Raw genomic sequence first — 12,244 nt, forward strand, 5'->3', positions numbered from 1 at the left:
AAATTACTTTAGTGGAACTTAAACAAAATAAGGAATACAAAAAATGGTTACTTAAACAAAATTTATCGCATGCTTCTTTTTTTTTTTTGTCTGATAAGATTACTTCCATAATGCGATAATTTTTGTGAAAAGGAAAAGTTGACATAAAAAATTTAAGTCTGACTAACCCCTAAAAAACTTAATGGTCTAGACATTAGAGATCCAACTTGTGCTAATATTACTTTGTTAAAAAAGTTTATTTGACAACTTTTTAATTGCTCGAATAAATTTTGGATGCAACTCATTTCTAATAAGTATATTAAAAAGAATGATCTTAATCTTCTTGCATCTTCCAAAAATACCTCTAATATTTGCAGGAGTATTTACAAGATATTTAATCTCTTGCGGAACGATTTTTTGTATCCAATTTTTTTGGTTTGAAAGTTGGAGAATGGAAGGTCTGGCCAACAAATTACTGCACGTGCGTATATCTGATTGTGATATCAATATTAACGATTTATAGGTGGATGGACAGTGGAGGTTAGAGAGATGTTGCACTCCCATTACTAATTCGGTAAAGCAAAAAATTATGATCTATAATCCGAATGTTTAAGTAGGAGAGTGGGCTAGTTGGAGGTGAATGACAGCTTTTTTCAATATCTATTATTCAAAAAACGATTATTTATAATTGTGTAAGCATAAGTTTGATTGGAAAGAGTACCGGAATTGGCTTTGGTTATAGAAGGCTCAAGTCCCAGAAAAATATGAACTTTTTTTTTTGCTATGTATGTATGATGCAATCCCCACAACTGCATTTCTTTATCATAAAAGCATGGGAGGTTGTGGTTTGTGCCCCGGTGTCGCATTATGTTTTTCATTGTCTGCATGAGTGTCCTAGAGCCAAGGCTATCTAGCGAAAGCTGAATTTGGAGATAAATGGGCAGAATTTTAAGACATGGCTACAAAAGGGTATGAACTCTAATGATTTTCTCTTTTTTTTGCGACTATTTGATGGATTTGGAGAGATCGTAATAATGATGTTTTCAATCCGATTGATTCGTAGAACATTAATAAAGTTATAACTCTTATTTAGGCCTCTTAATCTGATTTTCACATGATCTTTTTTACGTATTATGTTTCTACTTCTTTTATGTTGTTTTCTTGATATTCTTCTTTTCTTTTTTCGATTAAAGTAAATTGTGATGCTAGTTTATTTGGTGAAGCCGCTGATTTTGGTGTGTTTTACGTGATTTTATGGGCTGTTGGTTGCATGATTGTGTTGGCTTTTTATCTTTTGTGTCTATTCTTCGAAACAAATTGTTTGTAATATGGAAAGATTTGTTTTTTACGTGAAAAGATAGTTTTAGAAATGTTATCTTTAAGATGAATTGGTTGAAGACTTTTATTCTTATCAATGAATAAAATAACAGAATTTAAAGAACTGATTATAATTTGGTGTCTAAAGTCATTGAAGTCTTGAGTTGAAATTAGAGAGTTGAAATTAATTTTATTCAAAGAGATGCTAACTATGTTACTAATGTTTTGACAAAATTTGAATTATCTAGTAACATTTATCAGTTAGGGTGAGAGAAATTTTGAAAAGAGTTTGTCCGATTACACCAAAAGTCCGAAACTATATCTTTAGCTCTTAAAAGTTATTTTTTCTGTTTCTAGTAGTTTTTTTTTTCTTCTTTTAATCTAGTGTAAACAAACAAAAAAAAACGAAATTTTGGAGGGTTTTTTTTAAAGAAAAAATAAACATGAAAAAAGGGTAATTATTGGCTAAAATAAGAAGGAAAAGAAAAAAAAAAAAAAAAACGAAAGAAGAACTGCCGAGTAGGGTAACCCTTCTCATTTCTCAAATCTCAAGTGTCAAGTCTCGAGTGTTGAGTGTATTTACTATTTTATAAAACGACAGCACCGATCGCTCATTCAGCGGCACTAACCACTCACCAATGGCGTCCGCCGAGCAGCCACTGAAGAAGCGAAAGCATTACGACACTCTCCCGGAATCCCCACCGCCGCCACCACCGCCGCTGGCACCATCCGAAGAAGTTCCACCACCGCCTTCGCCGCCACAATCTCCTCAAACCCTACTTCGTCCGCCTACTCCTCCTCCTCCGCCTCTGTCACAGGATGAGGTCGTCACCAAGCGGAGGAACAAAGATGAGGTTCGAACCGTGTTTGAGTGCTACCGTCGCATCAAGCTCTTCTTGTCAAAGAAGGAAGGTGCTTTCATCCATGACCTTGAACAGAGCTTCTTCGCTCTCATCAATGCTTCCAGAGGTAAACACTACTAAACAACACTTCGTAGTTCATTCTCTATCTGTTTGGAGTGTATAAATTTGAAATCAAGGTTAATGAATTTGAGTTTGTTGAATGCGATGTTGTAATGTGATTGATTGTGACGCAATTTTGGCTTGTGGATAGAATTTGTCTGCTTTGTTGTTGTTTGCATTTGCCCTAAGATGTTGTCTCTGTAACTGCCTATATTGTGCTAACTTAAAACTGTCTTTGGAGAGAGTGTTGTTTTAAGAGGGGTGATTTTGTTTCTTTTTCATGCTTGGAATGGTAATTAATTAAGATTGGATTCGGTTCGATTCCATTTTTGTTGTGGAGATATCTCCTGTGATTTAGAAATCTTCTTGTTGCTGCTTTTGGCGGGATTCGGGAATCATTTCATTTCAAATGCTCTTTTGGATTGTGGAGATATATCTATTTCAAAGATCTGTTCAGTTTTGACAAACCTTTGATGTATATGGCATACAAAAGTATCAAGTAGGAGTTTGCAATTATAGGCCATTTTGTTTTTAATTTTTTTTGTTGGTTTGTTTGAGGTAACATTTACGTTCCCCGTTGACAGCGTTTTGATGAATGAAAATAAGGATAGATATGTGCTATTGGTGACATAATGTTGACGTTATCGTGCCGTTAACTAACGCTTTGCAGTTTTGTTAACGTTATCTATGAGATATTCTTTCGGAAATTTCTCCTTCTACTTAGAATGGTCTGTGGGATTCACATGTCTATAGATTCATAGGAATGATTTCTAGAAAAGCAATAGATAAATTGCATGAATAATTCAAAATTGTTAGGCAATATGAGTTATGACTCTGTATATGGTTTTTGGTTAATGTTCAATACTGTTGGGTTTATTCTTTTTACAGATAAAAAGTATTGGATCTGTTCTTGATTAGAATCCTTGGAAAATCCCTTTGTTCCCCTTCCAGATGATGTAAGATGATGAAACCACAACAATGAAAACTCAGACTCAAACAATATCCAATTTTATAGAACCACAATCAGGATATATTTGCTTTAATACCAATAGTTGGAATTCTATATTCATATTCGGAATTTATAAAAAAAGGAGAAATGTCTGGGTAGGCAGTGCCTCCTAGATCATTTATTAGACTTACCTTTTAACGTTTGACCTGTATAATACGAGTGAAGCTTGAAAGAATTTATCCGTTTTATATTAAAAAATTGGGGGAATGGTCCAATTGGCTGATAAAACTTAATTTCAAAACCTCTATTTGAGTTCCTACCAGAAATGAAAAAAGAAAAAGAAATCGCTTCTTGAGGATTTTCCGGAGATAGGGGAAGAGGGTATCTTTGACCAATACTAAACGCTTGTTTGATGCCTGTTGCAAATGTGAAAGTTCATTTCAAGGTACTTCCAATGAAATGAGCTCCTCTGGTCAAGCGAACTTTATGTTTATATTTAATGCCGATGTGCATTAAGGAGAATAAAACTATTGGTTTCTTTGTCCTAAAATTTCATCTGGTTTTGTAAAAATTACATCAGTAATGTTTTTGCATTGCTGTATAAAAACCTCTTTCCAAGTATTCAATAGAGCAAACAGGTTCGCAGGCTAGTAACCGCCATACACTCTTCCTTGTACTCAATAGAGTATGAAACAAAAACACCGAGTACTCACTGTGTCTGAGTTGCTAATTAGTTCTAATCATGGATCCAATTCCAAAACCTCCAAAGAAGCGAAGGCCCTATGTGATTCATCTAGAATCGCCCCCGCCTTTGTCAGTAACGCCTGAAGCAACCCTATCACAACACTCTAAACCAACCCTACCTCCGTCGGTGATCCCACTATTTCCTTTAGAGGAGAATCTTGCGAAGTGCCGGAACCAGGGTGAGATTAGAGACATGTTTGAATGCTATAAGCAAATGAAATTATGCTTGTTGAATAAAGAGGGTTCATTCATGTCTGACCTTGAACAGAGCTATCTTGCTCTGATATCTGCTGCCAAAGGTAACTATTGCGGTTATGGCTTATGAATTTGATCAACATGAATGATTTTCGTCGAATTTGATTTACTATGTTGATTGCGATCTTGTGTTGGATTTGATTGTGATGAAATTATGGAATTGTCATTAATTTTAGGGAAGGGGAACGTTGCCACAAATTCATTAGGGAACCTTTATTTGAGAAGATTTTGACTTGAATTCACTGGTCTAGCCCAAAAAAAAATGTTATTTTGTGACTGTCTTCTGCTGTGCGAGATTTAACCTCGTGTTTAACATATTTAGATGAAAAAATTTCTTTTCTTTCTTGAAAGATATATTATTAAGAATGAATTTTGCATTAAGAAATCTTATCCTTGCTGCTTTTGGTGGGATTTGTAGATCATTTCATTTCGGATGCTCTGTTGAGCCGTTAAGTTTTAATTATTTCAATTATTTTAAATTTTGCCAAGTCTCTATGATGTATTTTACAAAGAACAGTGTCAAATATACAGTTGTAGGATATTCTTAAATGCTTAAATGAATGTTTTGTTGAATGGAAATGCTTAAATGTCATCTTTACTGATATGTAGTTATGTGCTACAAATCACAAGATGTTAATGTTTTCTCATACATTAGTTTAAGTATTAATACTTGTTTGAGAGCTGCAATTCTTTTGGTTTGGGATTGTTGCATGTATACAGGTATTAGTATTCCTGCTGATACTGGCACAGATATAGGTATTGGATAATATGGAAAAATTTCTAAAAACTAGAGTATGGGTAAGGGAGGGGTATAGCAATGTTAATCATAAGACAAATAGAATTTCCTTAATTTGTTATTTCAATATTTTCAAGAATGCACCTTTATAAATTGATTTAGCTGTAAATATGTGCTTTTTATAATGATTAACATGTACCAGGGTTATTGAATAGCAAGGTTTTAAAATTAAGTATTGGGTAAATACCCATGTGTAACCAAGCAAGTGCTGATATTGGACATGTGGCACACATATGAGATCTATTTATTTGTACTTTTCATTGGGAAACATATCTCTATTTTTATTTTTCCATTTCCATTTATAGAAAATTATTAAGTCTTTTCAAATATTAGACAATGATTTTGGTTGATACAGTTTTTGCAATAATTACAATATTACATTTACATAGTTGCTGTTGTGTTTTCTACCTTTGCCCATTGGAAATGGAGAAAACAACTATTTGCTGTTTTCTGATTTGCTCCTGATTGAGTACTTAAACTGCAAATAATCAATGCTCTATTTCCAACAATTGAGTAAAGGATAGAAAATTTTCCTGGTTGAAATTCTCTAGCCAATAATGAAACTTTTACATTGTGACAGGTTGTTTGAGTGCACAAAGAATCGCGGCTGATGTTATTCCTCGATATGCATTCCGCTGTCCAACAGCTTTAGAAGCTGCTGCTAAAGTGGTTATCAATATGTATAACTGGAGTTCCACACTAATCAGTAGAGGAGAAGATGCTGATGGTGTTGCATTTGAAACTGCTAGAGCTTGTATTTTTGGCTTAGCTGATATTTGCTGTGCTGCTTCTTCAGTGGCACCAAAATCTGCTGTAATCAGAGGAATTTGCTCTGCAGTTTTTCAGAATGTGCTATTCTTTTTCATATCTTTACTTGAGGGAAAGGACGCCTTACAGGTGTTCGATAAGAGTTTCCTGAAAATGCAAGATTCCCCTGATGAATTTTCTAAGTTGAAGCAAAAAGTTTTAGATGAAGATGAGTCCTCATTGACTAAATTGTCAAAACTCCATGCAGTATGTTTATTTTGGATATTCTTCTCTTGCCCAAAAGACATGCTTGCAGCTTGTTTGGAGCTCTTAGGCTCTGCCACAAAGGAGGGTGCCTCTGAACAAGGACAATGTTTTCTGAGCCTGGTGACTAGAAATGTTTTGGTTGATGAAGCAGTTTGCCTTTTGGATAATGTTAATGGCGGATCTAAGCCAGGTACAGGTTCAACAGATTCAGCTATCCGCGAAAACGAGGTTGATGAGGAAATAATGACAGATGTCAACCGAGTTGCCGGTGTTGATTCGTCTATTCCAAAGAGTTGCTTGCTCACACTGGTAATATTTCATATTAAAATGCAAGGCCCCTAATAAATTTTAAATGCAATTTCATGCGTGTTATAATAATTTAGCGAGTGATGATTTCTACCCCTCTGTTCTAGATGTGAGTAAAGTGATTATATTTAAGCAGCATAAAAAATGATTCTCCTTAGTTCCTTGTTTTCTTCAAGGAAAACAATTAATTGATCTATACTTTGTATGAGTTGTTATTGATCTTTTTGCTTGCACTGTTTTTTCTATTTTTTAGAACTTACTAGCATCGTCATTGCTGGTGATATTGAAGGATGTCTGTTTAAGAACTTTTGCTTGAATCCATTTAACTGTAAGTTTCTAGTTCTGATTGCTTGTTACTTGTGATGCCTTTTCATTGCCTTTCTCCATACAGGTCCTTGACAAAGATCCCTCACTACAGAAATGGATGTCACGCAAATGTAAGAAGTTATTGGACTTGCCTACTACTGCTTCAATGGAAATTACAGCAGTACTTCTAGGAATTCTTGGAAAGTTTGTTCCACAAACTGATTTGGAAGACTACCAACTAGATAGTGATGAAGATAGATCTGATTCTTCGATTTACACAAATAGGAACTATGCGGTACCTAGGATTTCAGAGGAACGTGACAGTATTGGTGAAACATCTGGAAGAGGTAGCAAATTAAGAGTTAATGTTTGGGTCTTCTAATGATTGTTTTTAAATACTATATCGGTCCCACCTAAATGCTTAAATGCTTATTATTAAAATTTTATTTGGTCTCAAATAAGTGTCAATTAGAGAAGTTAGACAGTATCAATTAATTTTTCCTGTAATAACCCTATTAAATGAAGGAGAGAGAATAAGCGGGAAGAGATAGCAAGTATAAGACAAGAGTAGTTTATAAGGGTGGTTTAGTACAATCAATTTAATATCATCTAAAATCAAGAAGTTCTCAATTTTTCCGTAATCCATGTGCGTAATTAAAATGGACACTTATTTGAGACCAGAGTTAGTATCTGATAGCTAATTGCTTTGCAGTTTCTCTTGGCACCAACCCTGTATCAAAAGTAGGTTCACATTTCGACAATGGAGCTTCAAGGCCCATGGGCATTGAGATGGGGGAGGGAGGGAGTATGTCCCATGCTAGATGTTCCACACCTAGGGATTCAGCAACCCATCAAATAACCTCATCTTCAATGAAGACACCATTTGGCTCTAGGAGTAATTCATTTGAAGGTATAAATGATTTACCAAATGTTGAGAAAAACCATGTTCTAAATTTTAGTTCAATTCACCTCCATTGAGATGTTCTAGTGGAGTGTTAGAAGCATTATGATATCTCCTAATCACCATTTTATGTCATCAGCTGCTTCAACAAAAAGTCAAACTGTCTGGTGCTTTGATGGGGATCCTGCTGCCATGGATATTGTCTCTGCTTCAACAAGGCTCTGGGTTGGTTTTATACCACCTGACGTGCCTGAAAGCCATATTAGGTTTCAATCAGAAAGATATGGTCAAATTGAACGGTTTGTTTTCTTCCCCATGAAAGGTTTTGCCTTTGTTGAGTACAGAAGAATCATTGATGCAATCAAAGCTAGACACTATCTACCGGGAAACTTCCCGTGTCGTGTAAAATTCATCGATACAGGATTTGGAACTAGGGGTGCAATGAATGGTGTTGCAGTTGGCTCTAGTTCTCATATCTATGTTGGAAATATTTCTTCTCAATGGGCCAAGGATGAGATCCTACATGAATCAAGAAAAGTAATCCATAAAGGTCCTCCTGCACTTATTGATCTCAGCTGTGAGTGTGCATTACTTATGGAATTTGAAACTCCTGAAGAAGCTACCTCTGTCATGTTGCATCTGAGACAGTTTCGAAGAGAAAGAAGCAACTATAACTTGCATTTTGTCCCAGGAACAGTTAATGCTGGAATTGGGCACCCGTATATGGACGGTTCAAGGTCTGCATCTGCCCCTTCCCATCCTGACCTTAAAGTTAGCATCCCAACAAACATGTCACATGGTATTTCTGGATCACCTCATGCTCGAACCTTACCTGTGAGCCCTGCTGACAGTTCTCGCACAAGGATGTCTCACTTGTCTTCGTTGCTAGCTTCATTGTGTACAAAATACAATATTAATCAAAACATAGGTCTCCATGATCACTATATGACTGGAACTGGTAACAGTTATGCTCCTTCGATGCGTGATGAAGATACAGCACCATCCAGTACTTTGTGGATAACTATTCCATGGAGTAGCTCTCCATTCCTCACAGACGATGAACTAATGACTATCTGCAATCTTGCTATTGGAGGCTCTGGCTCCATTTTGCGGTTGACACAGGCAAACATGCAGATGCCGTGTGGTTGGTTTGTTGAATGCAGTAATACTGATGGTGCAGTTTCTGTTCTAAAGAATCTTCGTAGTTGTCCAGGGTTGTTCTTCCAAGTAGAATTCAGGTGAGACAAGATTTCTTTAATTTTAGTCCACACACAAACACAAGTATATTTAATGATTTACGTGGTTAGTTCATGTTTTTCATTCCCCTCCCCCCTCCTTTTCCCTCCAAACACAAAACAACAAATTCGTGAATGAGAAAGTTGATTTGTTAATAGTCTACAAGTACAGAGAAGGGTGTTTTAAGATATGAAACCATTCATGTGGTTTAAGTTTGCAGGAGGTTTGATTCAATATTAAAAACCACGCTCAAACCTTCATTACCATTAGTTAGATAGGATGTAGGAGTGTAATCCTTGCCACCTTTGATTCTTCTACATCTAAGTTAAATATTGAATTTCACCAGAGTATGGCTCTGTTATGGTGAAACCCATAATGAGGCTTCGCATAACAGTTTTTGCTCTTCAAAGAACCTTGACATATAAATAAAATAGAATATACATTCCAACATTAATTCTTCTATTATATGCATTCCCAAAAAAGTGTTATTCGGTGATGTGAAATAATTGTTTTACAGAAGTTGCTTGATCATGAACTCTGTTTCCATTAGTGACCAAGGGTTGTCATTTCTTTGACAGCTTTCAGTTTGTTTAAAATAAGCCCTCGGGATGGTTATGTACTTACTAACTTATGTGGTTATTGTTCTCTCGTTTTTATGAAGTAAATCTGGAAATCAGACTGCCGGACCTTCTTCAGCCAAACCAGAGGGCAACTCCATGGAACTTGTATCCCCCAGAACAAATTCCCAGAATCACAGTAGTGGAATACACCGTGCACCTCCACCCCAGTCGAACTGGCATTTTCCTGGTTCCAGTAACATGCCAGAAGTTGGAGCAAGGAAAACTGATGGTTATGATAATGTATCACTAGACACTCATCAAGGAGGTAATATTTTTATGCTGGCTAAATCGTTCTGGTTTTGCTTTTTCTGGAGATATTTTACACATATAAGTGCAAATACTGTATTCTGAATTGTGTTCAATTTTGAAAATTGGGTTATTTATATACCAGCTAACATTCAACATATGTACTCTGGAACTCAAGGACCTTCCATTCCGCCACCACAACAAATTCAGTCAGCTCCCTTCGTTCGCCCTGTTTATGCCCCTCCAAATGGTCCGTGGGATCCACGTGGAATAAACAATCCTTTACCTGCCAATCACTTCACGCCTGGAGTGATGCCTAATAATCATTTACCATTTATACCTGCTTCAGTAACTCCACTTGCTCACATCCAGGGAACCCCAATGCATCCTTATGGCCAGCTGATGCCCCCACCAGTAATGGCACCACCTTTGGCTTCCTTACCACATCCTCAGCTTGAAATTCCACCTCCACCTCCACCTCCACCTCCACCTGCACGTCTGCCTTCTCCACCACCCTTGCCCCAAACTCAGCCACCCATGGTTCCTCCACCACCTGGTTCTCCTCCACCTCCTCCTCCACCATTGCCTGCTCAGGAAGCAGTTAGTATGGAATGTTCAGGGCAGTCTCTGCAGTATCAGTGGCAGGGGGCTCTTTGTAAAAGCGGGGTTAACTACTGCACAATTTATGCATGCCGAGCAGATTCAAATGTTTGCAAATACACAAATGCCACACCTGAACCTTCTGAGTATGAATCATCTTTGTTTCCTTAACGTTCAAAATCTCGTTTTCTTTAATTTAGGCCAGTTTAAATAGATGTTCCTCTGTTGCAGGTGGCCCACAAAACTAGACATGACTAAACGCACTGATATTCGACATGTGAAATCAACATTTGCAGCTACACCACCTAATAGGGTAAGTTTTCAAATATCCTTTGGCTGATCTTCCCTTCCCAACCATCTCATGCTCACTGTTTCATGGGGAGTTAGGATCTAGCTATTATTATCAGTCTAGTTATTATTATTATCAATAATTTTGAAATTTTCTATTTCAGTTGTTTAGACTCCTACACCTAGCCCTACTTGGAATAGCTATCCTAGTTTATTTTTAATTCTTAGATCTGGTTTGCTTGCCTTAGTAGTTGAATTATTTGAGGATTTTTGCTATTGTTTGATTATCGAACATTAGGAATTGAATATCTATCTTTGAGATTGCTTAAGCCAATGTATGCATGTGAATTATATCCAAAATTAAGTATGAACAGCATTCATTTAGCCTACTCTCCTTGCATTTCAACATCGTGTTTTGATCTTCCATTTAATGTTTCTTTATATCTCTTTGGTTAGATTAGTCTTTCACTTATTAAAATCCTCAATAGCTAATATATCTAAAATTTCTGAAATAACAAAAAAAAAAAAAAAATCCTTTGTGAAGTTTGTGTTTTATTTGCTAGAATTACTTTGGTAGTCTTTTTCTTCTCGGCAGCCATGAAATGTTAGGAGTTGCGTCTGCATTTGCCATCCATTTTTTGAAACTAACTATGCTTTCATGGCATTGGCTTCTATGCAGAGGGAAGTGTGCCGTTTAATCCCATCTTCCCCAAGTGAACACAAACGGGTATGTATGAAATATACTTCTTTCTTTAAAGAAAAATTAATTAATATACTTATTTACAACATGAGATCCATCCCCTTTTGCGGTCCTCTATTGTTTTTAAATCTTACTCTAAATATGTGCACCCAAAAAGAAAAAAAAAATCTTAGTCTATATGCTATTAACCATTTAACAGTGAATTGGGAAATGTATTTTGTGGTTAACCGAGCCTCATTCATGTCATTGATCCTCCTATATTTGTTCACCAGTTTCAGGATTTCATAACATACTTAAAGCAGAGGGATTGTGCCGGAGTCATTAAAATCCCAGCCGCAAAATCCATGTGGGCAAGGCTGCTGTTCATACTCCCATACTCGCCTGAAACATGCACTTTGCTTTCTATTGCACCACATCCATCTGATTGCCTCATCGCTTTGGTTCTTCCAAAAGAAATGAACTTTGAGTGGGCATGATACTATGATAGTTGTTGTGGATGAAATAGGATTTGTAATTATGTAATGAATGAAATTTGAATAAAATGTAGTGTGAAAATAAAGTTATGAGGAGAAGTCAAAATATTAGTTTATGAAATACTAATTTACCTGTAATATATATATATAACTCCTCCTTAGAAGTCAAAATATTAGTTTATGAAATACTAATTTTACCTGTAATATATTTATAACTCCTCCTTTGCAGTCAGCATGTCAATTGTCACTACCGCTATCCCACTCTTCTCTTAATCTCCGCCGCCATCCAAATCTATAACCATATTAGAATCTATTCATTTACGCCAATATCTTCAGTTAGCAATCTAAACCAAAATTTCCGTTTCCAAGATAATTTATTTTTAATTTTTCATTTTATTAATTGATGTTGTGTGTTTGTGTCAACGTTATCCCAAACGTATTATGAGATGTCACTATTATTTAATCGACTAGAATACGTGCATGCAAAAAATCAATGACTGAATTAATCATAAAAATATAAAATATATTTAAAATGAATTTGGTGATTTATTT

At 36.0% G+C, this 12,244-nt stretch overlaps 1 protein-coding gene across 2 annotated transcripts; it reads left to right on the forward strand.

Moving 5' to 3' along the window:
* The first annotated feature begins 1,803 nt into the window (after nt 1-1,803).
* LOC107605613 (nucleic acid binding protein) lies at nt 1,804-11,924 on the forward strand. Of its 2 annotated transcripts, none has more exons than XM_016307545.3 (10): nt 1,804-2,265; nt 5,583-6,325; nt 6,714-6,975; nt 7,341-7,538; nt 7,669-8,767; nt 9,427-9,650; nt 9,777-10,377; nt 10,463-10,544; nt 11,199-11,246; nt 11,492-11,924. In XM_016307545.3, the coding sequence occupies exons 1-10, from the start codon at nt 1,935-1,937 to the stop codon at nt 11,693-11,695; spliced, it is 3,792 nt and encodes a 1,263-aa protein (XP_016163031.1). In that variant the 5' UTR covers nt 1,804-1,934; the 3' UTR covers nt 11,696-11,924. The 2 variants fall into 2 exon arrangements, with proteins under 2 accessions (XP_016163031.1, XP_016163034.1); XM_016307548.3 differs by having other exon boundaries at nt 1,808-2,265; nt 9,810-10,377.
* Nucleotides 11,925-12,244: the final 320 nt, after the last annotated feature.

The sequence above is a fragment of the Arachis ipaensis genome, chromosome B6 (assembly GCF_059453495.1).
Source record: "Arachis ipaensis isolate K30076 ecotype BB chromosome B6, ASM5945349v1, whole genome shotgun sequence".
Classification (NCBI taxonomy): Eukaryota; Viridiplantae; Streptophyta; class Magnoliopsida; order Fabales; family Fabaceae; genus Arachis; species Arachis ipaensis.